At 44.9% G+C, this 21,591-nt stretch overlaps 1 protein-coding gene across 3 annotated transcripts in view; it reads right to left on the minus strand.

Annotated features, from left to right (window-relative positions):
• Positions 1-217: 217 nt before the first annotated feature.
• The window catches only part of ILDR1 (immunoglobulin like domain containing receptor 1), a 36,299-nt gene continuing 14,925 nt past the window's right edge, over positions 218-21,591 (minus strand). Inside the window, exons 4-8 of one of the 3 annotated variants that reach the window (XM_005893427.2) lie at positions 15,460-15,579; positions 15,040-15,186; positions 8,159-8,290; positions 7,111-7,940; positions 218-2,658 (exon numbers count right to left, since the gene is read on the minus strand). In XM_005893427.2, coding sequence (XP_005893489.2) covers positions 2,617-2,658; positions 7,111-7,940; positions 8,159-8,290; positions 15,040-15,186; positions 15,460-15,579 — 1,271 coding nt within the window. In that variant the 3' untranslated portion in view covers positions 218-2,616. The remainder of the gene's footprint in view (positions 2,659-7,110; positions 7,941-8,158; positions 8,291-15,039; positions 15,187-15,459; positions 15,580-21,591) is intronic. The other 2 variants (XM_070370072.1, XM_070370068.1) reach the window with 2 other exon arrangements.

Genomic DNA, 21,591 nt, shown 5'->3' on the forward strand with positions numbered 1-21,591 from the left:
TTCCCCTCTACTTTATTGGACTCCAGTGATATGAATGTTGGATATTTTGTTATTAGTCCACAGGTCCCTGAGGCTCTGGTCACTTTTCCCATTCTCTTTTCTATTATTCATATTGGGTGAATTCTGTTGTTCTGTACTCATGTTCACTGATTCATCATCTCCACTCTACTGGGAGCCCATCTAGTAAGTCTTTAATTTCTATTTTTCAGTTCTATAATTTTTTTTTTTTTGCATAACTTCTATTTATTTTCTGTGATTTTTTGTACTTGTATTTAGTGAATTTGTAGTTGATTATTGTAGCATTTCTATAATGCCTGCCTTTAAATTCTTATCAGACTAATTACAACATCTGATTCATCTTGGTGTTGACATTCATTCAAGTTGTGATTTTTCTTGTTTCTTGATTTATATCCTGGACATTTTGTCCATTATGTTATGAAAATCTGAGTTCTATTTAAATATTTTACAGGAAGTTACTCTATTTAGGTTTAACATATGAGTCTTAGCCTACTTTTGTGGGCTGATTCCAGTAATTGTTTAATTTTCAGAGACTTTGTGACTGCCTGAGGGTTGAAATTTCCTCCAGCTGGATTGCCAAGATACCTCTGGGTGAGGGAGGTGGGTGGGGAAAGTCTTCAGTTAGTAACCCTCCCCCCACCTCCAGCTACCCAGTTCTCTGGGGAGGGAGGAGAATAAAGTGATTTCTTGGACCCAGCTGCTAGCTATAAGGCTACTAGCTGTGACAGGTTCTTTTTCCTGGTTCCACCAGAGAGCCCTCGTATCTCTGGGCAGAGGAGGAAAGTCTCCAGCCCTTGGGGTCAATTGAGCTTTCTCCAGTTGGGCCACCTGCTTACTGGGTCCTCCCATCCACATCAGCATTTCTCCATAGAAAAGAGGAATCTCTGATTCTGCAGGGAAGGAGAATGCTTCCCCTGGTCATTTATTTTTGACAGGACTCCCAGTAGGTCCCCCTTCTCTGAAGTTGTAAGAGGGGCTTCCACTAGATCCAGGGGAAAGAACAAGCTACGAGACTACCTTCTGTTGCCAGATAGGAAGTCAGAAAAGACCAGGTCTGGGTGGCTGCCTTCTGCTGGTTGGGGGACACAAGATGCCCTGCCTCTGTGTTGTCATCTGGTCCTGGGTTCCCAAACCAGCTCACTTTCTTCTTAGCACTCTTCAGATTTCTTCTTTGTTTGTCTCTTGTAACATTTCTAGGATTTATAAAGTTGTGTTTAGTGAGGAGGAACAGAGGAAAAGAGGTCTATATCAGCTTGTCCAGACCAGAAGTCTCTCAGTTACTGAATTATCTATTAAAATTTTAATTTTTTTCTATTTTTCCAATTTAGACTCAGTTACATTATGGATATTAAAATAATCTCAAAGAAACATTTGCCCAGTGCAGGCATTTAACCAGTTTTCTCCAATATGTAATTAATGAGAAAAATGGATGGAGAAAAAATAGATGTCAGTACAAAAGGATCAAAAATGAGCTTAAGGCCATACACATAAAGATACTGTTGAGGAATACACATACATTCACACACACTTCATCTTAGGACATCTCCTTATGGTCTGCTGGAGGAGAGTCTCTACCTGAAGCACAAATGGACTCATGAAGACACCAGAGGGGGCTAAGGAAAATGAGAGAGATGTAGGGCCTGTTACAGAGAGGCACAGAGCCTTCCTCCTGGGGCACCGAGTGGCAAAACCTGTCTGGATGCCTTTACTTGAGAAATCCCCACCCCACAAGGCTAAATGGTGCCAAGAGAAAGGTGGCTCCACAGCTATCGGGTTGGTCTGGCTCTTCTCTGAGCCTTAGTCGGGGAGGCTTAATTTCAAGTGCATCAAAATCTAGGACAGAATCCTCAAGCCAGTACCTTTCACTTCTTATTTATTTATGTACTATGCTATTCCCCAAAAGCATTTAAAATGATTTTAATGGATACATACTATATAAAAAAATATACAGATATAGGCAAAAAAAGAAAAAAGCAAGAAGAAAACAAAGCAAAGGAATAAAACTGGTGCAAAAGTGCTTCTCTGTGACTTTGTACACTCGCAATAAATAGCCTGTGAGAGGGCACACTGTGGAACATTCCCTGTGCCATCTCTGCGTGAACCCTCAAAGGCACTCAGGACCAGTCTTGGGGGCAGTAAAGTGGACTCATAACATGAAGGGATCCTCTAGATATGCTATCGAGGGAGACAAGGTTCCATGGAAATTTCCTTATAGTGCTCCATAGATTTCTTGCTCTGAGACATGTTTGATTTCCTCTTAAAGACTCCCGAGTTCTCACCTTGAGAATGGCCACAGTTCTGAGCAGTGTGACCCAGTTGAAGACTCAGGTTACTAAGTTCCTGAGGGATTGCATCCCAATTAGGATTCATTACAAGTCTGACTACCTGAATATGCAGAGTGTGTACCAAGGTTAAAACAACAGTCATTGACTCCTCAAACTTTGTTTATAAAATTATACCATCTGATTCTCAGAATCTAAGCCAAAGATGTTAGATACAAACTTGCGGTGTCCATCTCAAGCCACGTGGAAATCTAGATGCTGCTGGTGACACACAGGAGCTGAGAAGTCGCCACAGAAGCAGTGTTGTGCCCGGTGACTAAATGACCACACTCCTTCCACTATGGGAGCTCTCTCTCTCCTGGGGAATATAAGAACACAAAAATCCAGTCAGCTGTGCTCTATTGTCTATGTACACAATACACAAGGGCTTGGTTCAGGTGCAAATCCTCAGTGAGTGGTGGCTGCTGGGACAGCAGCTCTGAATCTAAAACATTACTTCTTGACTCTTGGTGAAGCCAGTTTCTCCCCCTGGCTTTGGTTTCTTGCTCTTCCTACCTTTCTGAGCCTCCCTCAACCATCTTTAACTTCTGAAAACTTCTCATTCACTCTGCCTCTTACTGATTTTTGACATCTTTAAATCTCTTGAAAAAAAGATACTCTGTTCATTCATCAGCACCTCTATCATTCGTTCATGAAGACATGGCCCAGTTCTCTTTTCTCTATTTATATTCTCCTGAGCCGTTTGTTCTCAACCTTGTCTAAAAAGTTCAGTTTCATACCATGGAATTTCTCTGAAGTTATTTTTTCAGATCACTAATTACCTCTTGCTGACCAAACTCAGTGACTTTTCTTCAGAAGTTATTCCACTTGATCTTTTGGTTTTTTCATCTTGTGCTACAAGGGCTTCAGAGAGTATGGTTTTCATTTCTCATATTTCTCTATGTACTGGAGATTATTTTTATTCTAGTTTTGAATATCTACAGCTGTCATCAATGAATGTGACCTTTCTTGTTGGAATGGCAAGGTATCTGTCTCAAAACATACTGTTCAAAATGTACATGTATGTACTACATTCATGTTGCTTCAAAAATTTTGTATATTTCCATTTTATCAAGAAAGTTTTAGGGGACATGGTTTCTAATCAAAATGATGTGGGATGGGAGAGAGTAGCCAAACTGGCAGAGTAGAAAGGCCCAGAGCTCACCTCCTGTCATCAGCACACCAAAATTACAACTATTTCCAGAAAAACCATCGATAAGAAAAAAAACTGGAACCAAACACATAAAGAACTACAATGAGACAGGTAGGAGGGGCAGACCTGCAATATAATCAAATCCCATACCCCACTGGGTGAGTGACCCACAAACTGGAGAATAGTTACATTGCAGAAGTTCTTCCACAGGAGTGAGTGTTCTGAGCCGCATGTCAGGCTCCCCAGCCTGGGGATCAGGCATCAGCAAAATCAGCCACTAGAGCATCTGAATATTTAATATTCTTAATAAGTATTTTGCAAAAAGTTATGGTAAAGCTGTACCTGCTGAAAGCCTGAGGGCTTTCCCGGTGGTCCAGTGGTTGAGAAGCCACCTGCCAATGCAGGGGATGTGGGTTCAATCCCTGGTCTGGGAAGATCCCACATGCCACAGGGCAAGTAAGCCACTATTACTGAGCCTGTGTTCTAGAGCCCACATGCTGCAACTACTGAGCCCATGTACTCTAGAGCCAGTGCTCCACAACAAACAAAGCCATGAGAAGCCCATGCACCACAGAAGAGAGTAGCACCTGCTCACTGCAACTAGAGAAAGCCTGGCACAAGGACCGAGAGCCAGCATGGCCATAAATAGATCTTTTTAAAAAAATCTTAAGAAAATAGTGATACATTTTATCAACCTGAGTAGAGAAACTTCAAGTTATATATAATTAAAGATCACCATCTAGTGGCCCAAATATATTATAACTTCTAAAATTAGCTGCAAGCTCCAAAGACTTTAAAGGTTAGAAGGTGTTTTGAAAGCCTCCAGCCCCATTAAGGAGAGAAGCAAAGAATGAAATTTTGGCTCCATTAAAGGCATTCAAGGGGCTTTCTCTGGTAGCTTAGAAGTAAAGAACCCACCTGCTAATGTAGGGGACACAGATTCAATCCCTGGTTGAGGAAGATCCCCTGGAGAAGGAAATGGCAACCCATTCCAGTATTCTTGCCTGGGAAATCCCATGGATAAAAGAGCCTGGTGGGCTATAGTCCATGGGGTCACAAAAGAGTCGGATACAACTTACTAAATAATAACAACTACAAAGGCATTCAAAATTCAAGTTACAAACAAAACACGGTGCCCTCCAAACCAATCACCCTTCTAAATCAAGCTTTGGGGCTAGTGCACTGGGACGACCCAGAGGGATGGTATGCGGAGGGAGGAGGGTGGAGGGTTCAGGATGGGGAACACATGTATACCTGTGGCGGATTCATTTTGATATTTGGCAAAACTAATACAATTTTGTAAAGTTTAAAAATAAAATAAAATTTAAAAATCAATCAATCAATCAATCAAGCTTTGGTCCTGGGCCTCTGGTCATTCAGAATATGAGTGGACAGTTGAATGTGATAAATTGAAATGAGAACTCTTTTGGAGATAAGCTCAGAGAAATCCAAAATAATGAAGGCCTTTAGAATTATCTTGAGTGACTTTTCCTCTCACAAGCAACTTTACAATTGAAAATTTGGTTTGCTTGTGATAGAATTATTTTGTATACACCCTGATGAAAGGCGTACTATAAAGGTAGGTGTACCATAAAGGAAGCTATAATACTTTCAGAAAATAAGGAAGAAATAAATGTCACAAGAAAACATTGCCCCACAGATTTTCTTCTAATTAGGCAGCATGAATTGAAAAGAGCACAGGCTTAAGAGTTAAAGGGCTTTGTTCAAATTTTGGTTTCACTCCCTCTTGGCTGTGTGACCTTGAGCATGTTACTTAATCTTACTAAGCCTCACAGGGCAGTTGCAAGGATTAAGTGAAATAGACTTAGAAATGGCTTATTCCAATATCCAGAACATAACTGATACCCCAGTTTCCCCCTCTTTCACTTACAAGAAACTATATAATTTAGAAGAAAATAAAGGAAAATTTAAATTTCTTCTTTAACTTAGAAGAAAATAGGATTTGGGTTTGAAGCTGGCTTTTCATTTTTTCTCTGTTACAGTGAAGATAAGAGACCATCTAGTAACCACATGACCAAAGTAACAGTGATTGACTTTGATTGATTTTGTATTTTCTTTCAGGATGTAATTTTCTTACTGGTAACATGGAAGAGTTGTATCTACTGTAAACGAACAGGGTGTTGAAAGGATTAAATGAAACACTGTGTAAATGTCCATAGTCATTGGCTTCCCTGGTGGCTCAGACGGTAAAGCGTCTGTCTACAATGCGGGAGTCCTGGGTTCCATCCCTGGGTCGGGAAGATCCTCTGGAGAAGGAAATGGCAATCTACTCCAGTACTATTGCCTGGAAAATCCCATGGACAGAGGAGCCTGGTAGGCTACAGTCCATGGGGTCACAAAGAGTCGGACACGACTGAGCGACTTCACTTTCCTTTCACTTTCAGTGCCACTTAGTTTCATTATTACTCTCTGCCTCTCTCATGGGACATCTGTGAGAATATAATTGCCATCGATTATTTCAGAAATGCCTGTGGGCCTTCACTATCTTCCTCACAAATCACTCTTTCACCAAGGTTCTTCCCTAGAAAGACCAGCACTGAGGCACTCACAAGGTCCCTGTCTTTGCACACACTACGCAGATGATTGATTTTAAAACAAGGCACAGCAGAACCTGCATTTCCAAATGAGAGTTGTATCAGTCAATGTGCATGAGAGATTAAAATTCTTGTTCCTCTAATATCCCTCTACTCTGAGAACCTCCCTCACAACCTGCTCCGCATTCCTTTATCTCAGCAGAAACAAAACAGAAAAAGGATTTTTGAATGAATAAAGAAATAGATTTTTGTGGGTAGCTTGTAAGTTGGTTCTGAAGGCAATTCATGAATATTTTTGAGCAACAACCAGCATAATTTGCAAAGAGACAACATAGAAGGAATATTATCATTGAGGTATATTAATTATAAAATGACTTTTTAAAGTCACATCTTACAGTGGAAAAGGGTCTATGCTCAGAGGCATTAAAAAGCCTACTTCCTTTTGTGTCCCTTTCAGGCTCTGACATTGGCACCTTGCCTGTTCACAGAATCCTAAAGTTTTGACCCATATTTGGGATATCAGGTTGTTTTGTTTTGTTTTGGGTCTGTTTCTAAATCATTGTAATGATACTTTCCAGAGGAGTTTCAAAGGGCTGCATCCTCAAATACAGCAGGCCCTTGCACACTGTCAGTCCCACTGTTCTAATTTGGGGAATGGAGGCTGTTGCTAAGTAAAGCAAGGCAGCTATGACAAGAAGTAAAGATTAAGCCTAAAGGCCTGCCCTGGAGTCCTAGCTCCACTACTCACAAGGTACTTCATTATTTTGAGCCTGGTTTCCTCACCTGTGAAATGGGGGGACCCTGCCCGACTGGCCTTGGAGAACTGTGATAAGGGGTGGAGCCAGGCTGGGGGCGAGGAGCCCCTCCTGAAGCATCAAGCTTGCCCTGAGCACTCACAGTTCCTTCCAACTCTATAAGAGGTGTCTCACAGAGCCCAGAGGGCAAGCGGTGCAAAACAGGGACCAGGGGCCCTCCATGGAGGCATATGAGGTGGCCTGTGTCAGCCTGGATGAAGAGTCCTTACTGCCCATTCCCGACCCTCAGCAGGAAGCCCCAGGCTCACCAAGCGCCTCTTCACACTCCCTTTTTTCTTGCCGTTCTTGCCTGAGCTGACATCCAGCGAGCGGTAGCTGGGTGGCTTCTCCTCAGGCCAGTTTGGGGAGCACGAGCGATGATGGCGGCGGGTCTCCCAACTCTGGGGCTGCTTCTCCTCCTCGGAGCTCCAGGAACTGAGGCCAGAGGGCAGGGGAGGGGAGTAGCTGCGGGGCCTGCGCCTCTGGTGCCCCTGAGCGCTTTCCTTGAGGCTGGGCCTGCGGGGATCTCTCTCTGGGTAGCGGCTCCGGAGAGGGGGGCGGTAGGGCCGCCAGTGGGCCTCACTGGATGAGGGGCCGTCGCCGTCGCTGAGGCTGTCCCTGTCCGACCAGGGCCTGGGTGACCAGCGATGCCTGGAGCCGCGGTGCCTCCCACGTCGCAATCGGTCCAGCTCCCTTTGCTCCAACTCCCAGCACTGAGCCTCAGGATCCCGGAGCTCCTGGTGGAAATCAGAGCAGCGGTGCTGCCTTCTCCCCTCGCTCAGATCCCAGGGTCTGGAGGGAGATGGCAGTGTGGGGAGCCACTGCTGGCGGGAGGAGCTGCTGGTCCTCCGGGAAGCCGGCAGGTCTCTGACCAGGGGAGGCAGGTGGATGATTCTGCGTTCCACAACCTCAGAGCCCAGGGAGGACAGGATGCTGCAGGGGTGGCCAGATATGGCCTGGAGGTCAGGTGGCAGAGGCTGGGCTGGGTTGAGGTTCCGCAGCTCCTTCTCCAAATACTCTAGGACACCATTGGGGATGGGAGGGTGAGCGGTTGCCTGGGTCACTGGCACCTCGGGGAGGCTGGATCGCAGGGACAAATCTGAATGAAAATAAGAATAAGAACATGCAGAACTGCTCGTCCAAAACACACTCCTCAGAATCAGGGCCCCCAAGTGCCACCTTATTTAGCGTGAATCTACGCCTTCCCATCTTCCATCACAAAGATGCCCACTATTTGGTCATGAAGGCCCCGATGCAGCCCACGCTCCTACCCTTGCCCTTTACCCTCTCCCACCCCAAATCTCTGGCAGGGTTTACCTCGCTGCAGCAGTGGGTTCATTGGATAAGATGAAAACTGGGAGCTCCTGTCCGCCCCCCAGTACAGGGGTTTTTCCATCATCTGAGAGCCTAGGGCCTGAGCCTGCTTCATGTAGTGGTGGCGGGCCAGGGCTGCAGGGGAAAAGGGAGAAACGCAGACCCTGAGCCAGTGCAAGGCCCACACGCCCCACTTCACTTCTCTCCACCCGGCAGCCTTGCCAAGAGGCCACTTTCTCTCCTTGAAGTTTACTGTGTCCTCTCTTACACGGGTGGAAGAGTTAAGGGAAGTAGTGAATCCACTGTTCCTCTGTCAAAACGCTGGGAATAAATTCCCTGGCAAGACTGCAGTTCCTGCACCCTAGGAAACATCCTCCTGAAACTTGACTTCCTAGTCTTGAAATCATTTCATCGTCCTGCCAATTTCCAAGGTCACCTAAAATGTATAGGTAGAAATGTAGATCTTAGCAGGCAGTGAAATCTCAGCTATAGGCCAAATATAGAAGGCACAGATGCAAAGGGCTTACAGGAGGCGGTGAGTCAGGGGCTTCTCGGGAGGATCACCTGCTCAGAGTGGAAGAAAAGGACACAGATGCTGAGGTCAATGTGCAGAATTACTGGGAAAGGGAAAGGGACTGATGAATGTTTCCAGCTGGTAATGCCAGCCCTGGGTGGGAGAAAACCACGGGGAATAAGGCAGAGAATGCAAAAACCTGAAGTAGATCCTTTCTACACTTCTCCTCACTTTATTAAATGTTGGGGTTTTCCCTAAGTAAGGGGAATCTCTAATGGGTGGGTTAGAGGCAGAGAAGAGAGAAGGGAAATACCATTTCCTTTCAGGGCAAAGAAAATAGTATTAAAAAAAAAAAGCAGCCCAAGGGTCCATAGAAATGTTTCTCCAGTCCCCTCTGCAGCTGATCTGAAGCACACAACCCACAGCACATACAAATTAAAAACAAATGCATTTAGTTGTTTTGCTCACGTGATTCTATTTTGTGACCGAGTGCACATGTCTCCCAAGGTCCCTGTGTATACATGCATGTAGAACAGTCCAATGTCTATCCACTTGTGTGCTTAAGTGCAGGAAGTGCCCTCTTTAGGCCCCCAGCATGGTACTCTCACCTCTTCCTGGGTTCCCCAACCCTCTGAATGCCCCGAAAGCCACAGAGCTCTGCCAGAGCTTCCTCTTACCATAGTAGGAGGAGGAAAAAGACAGGCATTCTGGACCCAGCATAGGGTGGGGGATTTGCTGAGGCCAGCAGCTAAGGGTCATCTGGAAGGCTATCCAATGGCTCCAGTATAAAACCAACTTCCAACACAACAAGAAATGGTTATAGCCAAGCCCACAGACCTGTGTGGAGCTCCAGCCCTGATGGTGAGTCACAGCCCAGCCTGGATGAAGCCAGATGCAGGCTTAGAGCAGCTCACCCACCTGCCACACCTTCATGCCTAAGGACAGCACACCAGACCCTCTGAAGACAAGTTCACCTACTCAGCACTTTCCTCTCTCTCTTGCTAACACATGCCTCCCCCAATTCCATATAACATGCCACCTTCAGCACATACAATGCCCTCCTTAATACAGGCCAGTCACTTTACATGAGTTAACTAATCCTCAGAGAAATCTCTTAAATGTGAGCGTCAGATGAGAAAGTTAGAGAGGTTACCTTCCCAGCCCAATGTCCCACAGCTGGTGACCGACCAGTAGAGGCAGTGTGTGACCCTGTGTCTGTCTGTCAAGCCTCTACTCTTTCTGCCAAACTGCAGAGTCCCCAGACTCCTTTATGTGATAAAGCAAAAAAAAAACAAAAAAACAAAAAAAAAACCCCTTTCCCAGCAGTACCTTCTCACATTATTTTTCTCTCCTCAGCACCACACCTTTCAAAACTCACTCCAGACTAATCTCTGCTTCCAGGGCCTCAGGACATCTGATCCCATTGGGAACAACGTTCGCTGCCCCCTACCCCTCTTAACTGAATCTTGATCTCCTCCCAATGGTACTGTTGCATCTTTGGGCCACTTCCTTTTTCAGCTCCTCCAATTCAATAGGAAGGAAAAGGAGAGTTGGGCTTCTCTTCTTGTTCTCCAAATGACTTCTTAATTAATGGGACCCTTTGCAGAGATGACTTCCTAGAGACTTTTCTGGATCTTCCATCAGGCTTCCTGTCAGATTTTCACACATTCCCAAGATTAACTCACCTGCTTCCTTCTTAACTGCCACCATCTCTTTCTAGGGTCCTTTCCTTCCCTAATGCACTGGAGTGAAAAAATATAGTCTCTGAGCTTCTACCTTGCGTGCCTGTCCCTAAAAAAATAGCTCAATGGGGAAGTCTAGACTATCAGGCTTTCTGTTGCTCACCTAATGGGGAATCAGGCAACAAAATAAGAAACATGGAGAAATTAACAAAGCCTTGCTGCTGCTAAGTCACTTCAGTCGTGTCCGACTCTGTGTGACCCCATAGATGGCAGCCCACCAGGCTCCCCCGTCCCTGGGATTCTCCAGGCAAGAACAGTGGAGTGGGTTGCCATTTCCTTCTTCAATGCATGAAAGTGAAAAGTGAAAGTGAAGTCGCTCAAGTCGTGTCTGACCCTCAGCGACCCGACCCCATGGACTGCAGCCTACCAGGCTCCTCCGTCCATGGGATTTTCCAGGCAGGAGTACTGGAGTAGGGTGCCAAACAAAGCCTTAAATGACTACTAATAAGTTATCTCTGAACCTCAGTGGTGTAAAATCTGTCTTGATCACCTTTAATGAGATAGTTAAATATACAGACTCCTGGATCCCACTCCCAGACTGGCCTTCAGTCAAATACAAGGTGAGAAAATCCATGTTTTCAACAAGCTTTAAGGCAGGAGTTGGAGTTGACTATTGTGGATTCTCAACTCTCAACAACATTCTGAGAATTATGGTCCTCAGGGATAGGTTTCCATAAACACAGGCTTTAAGAGTCACTGGGACTTCCACTGGAATCCCAGCATGTATTAGCTGTGTAATTTCAGTTGAGTCTCCACAGTATGTTAGCTCAACCTCCTCATTTTTGAGCTGGGGATAATAAGTAGTGAAGTGAAAGTGTTAGCCACTCAGTCATGTCTGACTGATTTGTGACCCCATGGACTGTAGCCCGATAGGCAACTCTGTCTATGGAAATCTCCAGGCAAGAATACTGGAGTGGGTTGCCATTTCCTCCTCCAGGGGATCTTCCTGACCCAGTGATCGAACCCAGGTCTCTTGCATTGCAGGCAGATTCTTTACTATCTGAGCCAACAGGGAAGCCCCAGGGAGAATAATACCTATTTCATAAAGTTGTTGCAGTTAAATGAGGTAATACATATGAAATGCCTAATACTGGCAAATATTCAATGGGTCATGGCTCATGTTGTTACAATAAATGGTTAATATAAGTCACTACTTTCACCTTAGATCCCATAGAAGACAAAAAGTACACATTTGGAGACTAAAGCATCAAAAGCATATTCATTTTCATTTCTGAGGAAAACCCGGGGCATGTGCTTTAAGATCACCCTTTGTGACAGAAATAATGCTCAACACCTCCCTTCCACCAGAGACCCGCAGCCAGAATCTTCTGTGTGAATCACCCATGGTGCCTGAATCACCCTGAGGACCTCCAACTCTTTCCACTCCTTACCACCCCCTCTCCACTCTTACAGAGAGTTCTTCGCCCTCCCTGAGCCATAGGTCATACCGTCCTTTTTCTTTTTTTTTATATATACTGGCAGTATACACAGTATACTGATTTGACTGGCAGTCCTTTCAAGGACATCCTCAGAAACACCCTAGAATCTCACACCCCTTGAACCCTTGCTATTTCAGCTTTCGGGAACTACCAGTCCATGCTTCCTGGGCGCATGATGATTCCATTGTCAGACAACCAACCTCAAATAGCCATTTTTCCAATATGCGTAGATCTCCTTGACTGATTCAGCAACCCTGCTTCCCTCCTCCAGAGCAGCAGTTTAAACATTCCCCACTTCTGATGTCTTCCCCGCAGTATGAACTTTTAGCTGATAACATGTCTTTGTTAAGGAAGAGGAACCAGTCCTGGACATGGAATCAAGAGACCTAGGACTAGTCCAAGGCTTACCACTAACAAGCTGTGTATAATTGTGGAAATCTCTGTCTAGGCCCCACTTCCCTCAGCTGAAGTGGGGTTACTAAACTTTGGTGTCATTTTTGTTTTACTTCTCCCTGGTCCTCTCACTGGAAAGCTGGGGCAGGTTGTGGGGGTGGGCTGTGGTCACAGAAGCTCAAGAATCACTGACATCGTTCTTGAAGCTGCCTTGTGTGTCTAGAATTTTGATCTGCTGAAATCGAGACAGGCTGGTGTCAACTCACTCCCCCAGCTTCTTCCCTTACACTTTAATCATATTCCTTGCGTTAACAACTTCCTCTCTCTCTCCAGAGGGCAGGCTTCCTTTTCCTTCCCTCTCTTACAGTGAAAGGTAGTCCTGATGTCACTCCCACTGACTCCATCCCTCCTCAGTTGCTGCCTCACTTCACAATGCTTCCTTTCTCTTTCTTTCTACTGGCCTTGGTTCTCCATCTACAAGTATGCTTCAGTTCAGTTCAGTTGCTCAGTTGTATCCAACTCTTTGTGACCCTATGAATCGCAGCACGCCAGGCCTCCCTGTCCATCACCAATTCCCAGAGTTTACTCAAACTCATGTCCATTGAGTCGGTGATGCCATCCAGCCATCTCATCCTCTGTTGTCCCCTTCTCCTCCTGCCCCCAATCCCTCCTAGCATCAGGGTCTTTTCCAATGAGTCAACTCTTCGCATCAGGTGGCCAAAGTATTGGAGTTTCAGCTTTAGCATCAGTCCTTCCAATGAACACCCAGGCTGATCTCCTTTAGGATGGACAGGTTGGATCTCCTAGCAGTCTAAGGGACTCTCAAGAGTCTTCTCCAACACCACAGTTCAAAAGCATCAATTCTTCAGCACTCAGCTTTCTTCACAGTCCCTCACATCTATACATGACCACTGGAAAAACCATAGCCTTGCTTAGGGTTACCTTATTTAAAAAAAAAAAAAAAATCAACGATCACATCCACCCTCTTCCCCATCCAAGAGCTTAACTTGACAAGTCCTGCCCTCTCTGTGTAATCTCCTCTTGTCACCAAATTTCTCAGGACAGACTCCCCAGGTGACTCACTTTGAAAGTGACCTCATCTGCTCAAGTTCAAGGATCTTTCTTTGTGGCCCACATTTCCTTATCTCACCAGTTCTTCTAAATGAAATCTAACCACTTGGGAGAAACCACTTTCTCCCAGAACCTGTTAATCAGCTTACGGACAGTAGACACATTTATCGCTGGTGCTGACTGTGTCCCTAGCCCCTGCCTGTTTTGAGTGCCCCACAGACTTAGGGATTCCGAGAAAGTATCCTGGGAGAGTTTCTCTCATCTCAGTCTTTATATTACAGCACCGGGAGCAGTGACTCCTACATGACCTCCTTCCCAGAGGAGGGATAGAAAGGCAAGGAGCTCCAGGGCCCAATACCGAGTTCTCTGCTATTTCTTGTCTCTTGAAGGAGCTTATTGGCATCTCAGCCAATCCCATAGCGATCTACACAGACAGGCTGTGGCAGCCTCTGTTGTGGGAAATTCACATACTGTAAGTCAGACGAGAACGAATGCAACACCGCATTGTTTCTGCTACTTACCTTGTGTGACTCCTCTGACCTTCAGTCTCCTTATTGTTAAATAACAATTATACCTGCCTTCTAGGGTTGTGAGGATTCAAAAGGGAAATATATGCAAAGGCCCCACACACCAGACATCCAATAAAAGTTAGTTCTCTTTTCCTATAAGACAGCAACCTCAGAACACAGGCCTGAAACCAGACTCGGACCATTGAGCTTCCTGACATTATAGATTAGGTTTTGTTTCTATCTTAAAAGCCAATTTCTGGGTTTCTTTTAATATCCTTCAAATGGACCAAAATGATAACAGTGGTTATATCTGGGTGCTCAGATCAGTTTTTTCATTTTCCTGAATTTCTCAGATTTCCTACAAGGTAATACTTTACTTATACCACCAGGAAAAGGAAATGCTACTTTAAAAACACACAAAAATCCTTCCTTTAAAGCTGCTGATTCTGCTCCATCCGTTCAGTAAGAAAAGATCTTTGTGGAATAAACTTTCTTCTTTTGTCTTCACCAAATGTTTTAGGGCATGTCACAATTCTGTTTTATTAATAAAAGGCCAAATTCAAGCCCAAAGAAAGATCACTGTTAGAACAAGATCTTCTGCCTTCTCTTTCCTTTGTCTAAAACAGAGACTCTCAAAGTGTGGCCCCTAGACCAGCAGTGTGAACTTCTGAGAAATAAAAATCCTCAGGCCCACGCAAGACCGATTAAATCAGAAACTCCAAAGATAGAGCCGGCAACCAAGTTTTAACAAGCCCTCCAGGAGATTCTTAAGTTTGAGGACCCCCGCTCCAACACCTCTCTCTCTTCTGATCTGTTCTTTTCAAGTCATCTCTAGGAAGTGGCCTTCTCTCTCATTGTTCCATGCAAACCACTCCCTCCAGCCACCTCATGTCCAAGCAAGGTCAGAGTTGGGGGAAAATACTGAAGCAGAGGCCTATCAGGGCTGCTGAGGAAAGGACACCAGTGGACAGACCCATCTGAAGGGGGCCTTAGGCAGTCTAGAAGGTGAACAGGCATAAGTCTTCCCGCCTGGCTCTATGGCTTCCCTAAGCATCATTTTCTGAACTGAGCCCAAAGACCTCTGAGCCTGTGATGAGAAGGGCATAGAGAAGAACCTGGGAGAATGCAAGGTTTTGACGTGGTCATGTGAAATTGATATGTCTGGGGCACTAGGCTTCCGTCCCGCCCCATCCCACTGCTCATCTGTCCCCCTCACCTTCCTGGGGGCAGCAGCAGCGGTTGGGACAGCAGGGGCAGCGGAGGTAGCAGCAGCAGTACTGGGGGCAACACTGGCACCAGCACACTCCAATCAGCAGGAGCAGGAGGAGGGCTCCCAGGACGATGAAGATCACGGTCAGCCAGTCTGCAGGGGGGAAGCCAAGCAAGGGTCGAACTAAATCTTCAGGGGCATGCTTTAGCTTGTAACATGCTAAAGGTCTGATCTACACAGCTCTTGACCTATAAGTTAAGGATGAGCAATATACACGCAGAATTAAAAATTCAGCTTTGGTAAAGTACTTCAGAGGCTGGCTACCAACCACAATAACCTAGGTTTGCTTGTTTCTGTTTTTTTTTTCCCTTTATGTAAAAGTGTCCCAGTGGGGGTGGCCAAATAGAAATCTCCAAGAGCACTTACGCAGGACGATGAGCTTCACTTCCTTATCTGGGTCTCCTGACGTGTCCCCTGGGGCCTCAATGGTGCAGTAATACACTCCATGGTCCCACCACATCACTTCATTAATCACCAGATCTGCTCCTGCAGTGAAGGAGGGGAAGGTGCCAGCAATTAAAGGAGAGGGCATGGGTTTCTGATTTCTGGTAGGTTCAGGTCCCCAGCATTATACTTCCACATCCTAAAAGGGCCTCTCATAGTTAGAGAAAGGCCTCTATTCCTTCCTTTGAGATTCTCTTCTTCCTCTAACAGTATAAAGGTGGTAAAACTGACCACTTAGTGAGCTCTACCAGGTACCCTGAAAGGAGTTAGGATACATCACCCCACTTCCTTCCTTCCACAACTCTCTAAATGGGTGAGGTAGAGGTTACCAGTTACCTCCCAATGTCTATCCTCCCTTTCTCTCATGGTCGTAGAATTTTTGCTCATGTATCAATACATAGCTATCCAGAATAAAGTCACTAATTGTCATCCTCTCTTACAGATGGACATGGACATGTGACTTGGTTCTGGTGGACAGAATATAAACAGAAGTGTCACATGACGGCTCTCAGGAACCTTCTTGAAAACAGTTTGGGAACATCTTTGCTCTTTTCTTCTTCATTTCTTCCTCCACTCTGTCATCTGGAAAGCAAATGTGATGGCTACCATCTTGGACAGTAAGGAAAGAGATGACATTCTTAGTGAGCAGGAAGGAGCTTGGGTTCCTGAGGAATTAATGGAACAGAGCCACCACACTAGTTCTGGTCTGTCTAGCCCCAAATTTACACCTGTATGTGTGCGTGCTCAGTTGCTCAGTCATGTCTGACTCTCTGTGACCCCACAGACTGTGTAGCCCATCAGGCTCCTCTGTCCATGGAATTTTCTAGGCAAGAACATTGGGTTTCCATTTCCTCTTCCAGGGGATCTTCCTAACCCAGAGACCAAACCCGAGTCTCTGCCTGCATTGGCAGGCAGGTTCTTTACCACTGAGCCACCAAGGAAGAAATTAACTTTTTATTGTTTAAGTCACTAATAGTTGGGGCTTTTGCTTACTCGAAATCAAATTTAATCCTGATACAAGGGGTAGGATTATTAGCTGCATATCAGATGAGGAAACTAAGACTAGAGGGAACTGGAACATAGAGAAGTAACAAAGAGAGGTAGGTTCAAACTTAAGTCTTGCCTCAAAGCTGGTGCCCTCAACCACCAAGCTCTAATGTCTTCTCCAAACTGGGTAGGAAAATCCACAGCTTGGGTTCCTCACCAGCTGTGAACATACACTTCTGAATCTTGATGGGACAGTTGAGATGAACTTGAGGAACAAGTAAGGATGAAATGCCAATATTTTCAGAATAAGTGTTACTCAAGAAAAGAATGAGTTTTGTGAGCACCAAGTCTCTACCCCATTAAGATAGATGAAGGTTATGTTCACATTTAATAAAGGCAAATGTTCTCTAAAGACCTTCTGTGGGTCCAGCACTATGTCAGACTCTGTGGAAGCTCAAACAAGACCTGTGCTGTGTCTGTCCTGAAAGGGCTTAAGGTCTAGTCAGAGACATCAGGGTAGCCCCCATGTCCAAGCTACTTTAGCCACACAAAGTACCAGAGGACACCTTCAAATCCTTAAAGACCTTAGTTATAGATTTGATCCTGCTTACTTGGCAGTCATAGTTGCAATTCTTTTTTATCTGTTGGTTAAGAAATATTTATTGAGGAAATGAAACAAACATGCAAGGTCATGCACCACTGGAGCTAACTTTGACTTCTCTTTCCTTCTCTTTCTACGTCAATCCCTACAGTTTTTTTCCTACTCATGATTTTCCAACCTGCTGCCTTTCCCAGAAACAAGCTTACCCCAGACTTGGAAAAATGGTGAAAGTGCTTTGGAGGAAACACCCCCTTCAAGGTTAATGTGTATTATAAATCTCCCCCAATTTTACTAGAGAGAAAGATTATTTCATGGATATCAGAATAATGATTCTGATGCATTCATTAGAACTGATTTGACAGGGTATTCTCAAATGATGCAAACACAGGCATAAAAATTTCAGAAAACAAGGGCTCCAAGAAGTCACAACAATCCCGGAGATAGAAATTAAAACCCAGGGGAAATACCACTTTCCCATGGGGATAAGGAGGCAGAATTTGACCCAAAGGTGGTTGGGAGTAGGGGTAGTGGACAGTGTTATTCATTTAGAAAGAAAAAGAAAATGACAGAAAATCAGAGACTATCACCTGTGGGGACTTTCGTCCTTCAAAATCTGTAAAGGAAAATTTAAACTTTGGGGTCAGATCAGAGTTAAGTTTCTGGGCTCTGGATAGAGTAGTCACCCTGAACCTCTGAGGATGCACCTAAAAACTGGAAAAGGACAGATGTTCCATAAGGCTGAATACTCAAGGGCTGACTTGGGAAGGTCAGAGGTTGAATATAAACAGATCAGACTTACATACTGCAGCCAAAGTATTATACACAAAGTTGGAAGCAGTTTTTAAACTAGGTTGATCTATCTCTAAAACAGTCATCGAATATTCACTGATTTCTTCAGATTGTTGCTATGGGTACCCTGAGTAGCCTGCTAGGTGTATTCTCCCACTTTTTCCCCCCACTTTTAACCAGTCAATATTTATTTAACACCATGCTGCTGCTTGGAATACGGAATGAAGCAGGGCAAAGACTAATAGAGTTTTGCCAAGAAAATGCACTGGTCATAGCAAACACCCTCTTCCAACAACACAAGACAAGACTCTACACATGGACATCACCAGATGGTCAACACCGAAATCAGATTGATTATATTCTTTGCAGCCAAAGATGGAGAAGCTCTATACAGTCAGCAAAAACAAGACCAGGAGCTGACTGTGGCTCAGATCATGAACTCCTTATTGCCAAATTCAGACTGAAATTGAAGAAAGTAGGGAAAATCACTAGACCATTCAGGTATGACCTAAATCAAATCCCTTATGATTATACAGTGGAAGTGAGAAATAGATTTAAGGGATTAGATCTGATAGACAGAGTGCCTGATGAACTATGGAATGAGGTTTGTGACATTGTACAGGAGATAGGGATCAAGACCATCCCCATGGAAAAGAAATGCAAAAAAAGCAAAAGGGCTGTCTGGGGAGGCCTTACAAATAGCTGTGAAAAGAAGAGAAGCAAAAAGCGAAGGAGAAAAGGAAAGATATAAGCATCTGAATGCAGAGTTCCAAAGAATAGCAAGAAGAGATAAGAAAGCTTTCCTCAGTGATCAATGCAAAGAAATAGAGGAAAACAACAGAATGGGAAAGACTAGAGATCTCTTCAAGAAAATTAGAGATACCAAGGGAACATTTCATGCAAAGATGGGCTCGATAAAGGACACAAATGGTATGGACCTAACAGAAGCAGAAGATATTAAGAAGAGGTGGCAAGAATACACAGAAGAACTGTACAAAAAAGATCTTCACCACCCAGATAATCACGATGGTGTGATCACTCATCTAGAGCCAGACATCCTGGAATGTGAAGTCAAGTGGGCCTTAGAAAGCATCACTACAAATAAAGCTAGTGGAGGTGATGGAATTCCAGTTGAGTTATTTCAAATCATGAAAGATGATGCTGTGAAAGTGCTGCACTCAATATGCCAGCACATTTGGAAAACTCAGCAGTGGCCACAGGACTGGAAAAGGTCAGTTTTCGTTCCAATCCCAAAGAAAGGCAATGCCAAAGAATGCTCAAACTACCGCACAATTGCAGTCATCTCACACGCTAGTAAAGTAATGCTCAAAATTCTCCAAGCCAGACTTCAGCAATACGTGAACCGTGAACTTCCTGATGTTCAAGCTGGTTTTAGAAAAGGCAGAGGAACCAGAGATCAAATTGCCAACATCTGCTGGATCATCAAAAAAGCAAGAGAGTTCCAGAAAAACATCTATTTCTGCTTTACTGACTATGCCAAAGCCTTTGACTGTGTGGATCACAATAAACAGTGGAAAATTCTGAAAGAGATGAGAACACCAGACTACCTGATCTGCCTCTTGAGAAATTTGTATGCAGGTCAGGAAGCAACAGTTAGAACTGGACATGGAACAACAGACTGGTTCCAAATAGGAAAAGGAGTACATCAAGGCTGTATATTGTCACCATGCTTATTTAACTTCTATGCAGAGTACATCATGAGAAACGCTGGACTGGAATAAACACAAGCTGGAATCAAGATTGCCGGGAGAAATATCAATAACCCCAGATATGCAGATGACACCACCCTTATGGCAGAAAGTGAAGAGGAACTCAAAAGCCTCTTGATGAAGATGAAAGTGGAGAGTGAAAAAGTTGGCTTAAAGCTCAATATTCAGAAAACGAAGATCATGGCATCTGGTCCCATCACTTCATGGGAAATAGATGGGGGAACAGTGGAAACAGTGTCAGACTTTACTTTTGGGGGCTCCAAAATCACCACAGATGGTGACTGCAGCCATGAAATTAAAAGACGCTTACTCTTTGGAAGGAAAGTTATGACCAACCTAGATAGCATATTCAAAAGCAGAGACATTACTTTGCCAACAAAGGTCCATCTAGCCAAGGCTATGGTTTTTCCTGTGGTCATGTATGGATGTGAGAGTTGGACTGTGAAGAAGGTTGAGCGCCAAAGAATTGATGCTTTTGAACTGTGGTGTTGGAGAAGACTCTTGAGAGTCCCTTGGACTGCAAGGAGATCCAACCAGGCCATTCTGAAGATCAGCCCTGGGATTTCTTTGGAGGAAGTAATGCTAAAGCTGAAACTCCAGTACTTTGGCCACCTCATGCAGAGTTGATTCATTGGGAAAGACTCTGATGCTGGGAGGGATTGGGGGCAGGAGGAGAAGGGGACGACAGAGGATGAGATGGCTGGATGGCATCACTGACTCGATGGACGTGAGTCTGAGTGAACTCCTGGAGTTGGTGATGGACAGGGAGGCCTGGCGTGCCGTGATTCATGGGGTCACAAAGAGTCAGACACGACTGAGCGACTGAAGTGAACTGAACTGAACTGCTGCTAAGTCGCTTCAGTCGTGTCCGACTCTGTGCGACCCCATAGACGGCAGCCCATGAGGCTCCACCATCCCTGGGATTCTCCAGGCAAGAACACTGGAGTGGGTTGCCATTTCCTTCTGCAATGCATGAAAGTGAAAAGTGAAAGTGAAGTCGCTCAGTCGTGTCAGACTCGTATTGACCCCATGGACTGCAGCCCACGAGGCTCCTCCTTCCTTGGGATTTTCCAGGCAAGAGTACTGGAGTGGGGTGCCATTGCCTTCTCTGATTTAACATTATAGATAAAGCTCATTTAAATAGGCTCTGAATTCTGTGCCAATAATCCACTGGACATGGAATCCATTCCCCCCAGTAATGTGGGGTGCTGACCCTTCATTCACAGGTGTGCTAAATGGTCATAATGAAAGTTCACCGCACACATGTGGTTTTCTAAGTGCTTTATACACATCATCTCACTTAATCCTGACAACTTTCCATGAGACAAGTACTATGGCAAGTCCCACCTTACAGAAATTGAGGCTTAAAAGATGAAAGGGACTTGCCCAAGTTCACAACCCCTGTGAGTACAGAACAGGGACCTACACCTGAGTCTGACACCTGAGTCTACTCCTTGTACTCCCACAAAGAACGCATATGCTTCAGATGTAGCTCTCAGATGTCGTATTTGATGTTTACTTCAGTGTGGGGAGACAAAGACCATTATGCCCATCTTTCAGATTTGATAACAGAGGCCAGAGAAAAGAATCGGTCACTAAGCAAGGGGGTGGAAGCATGGGATCACCACCCCGTCTTTTGATTCTACACCCAGTGCTCTTTCCTCTACCAGTGAAGGGCAAGGGTCCATAAGTGGCCATCTACTGAGAAACCCCCACTCCATAGATTTGGGAAACAGGGGTAGCCAGAGGGGAACTCAGGCATCTGGGGTTTGAGCAGGCCTTGAGAGCACTTTCTGGAAGAAATCAAGGGAGCCTGAGCCACATGTTAGCCATGAATCTCAGGAAGGTGAAGGAAAACACCCAGTCCCAGACCTTTAGCCAAAGCTGTAGGCCGTCCTCTTGTCTGAGCCCAACTTCCAGGGTACTGACTTCAGAGGGGGTGGCACA

Source organism: Bos mutus, chromosome 1 (assembly GCF_027580195.1).
Source record: "Bos mutus isolate GX-2022 chromosome 1, NWIPB_WYAK_1.1, whole genome shotgun sequence".
NCBI lineage: Eukaryota > Metazoa > Chordata > Mammalia > Artiodactyla > Bovidae > Bos > Bos mutus.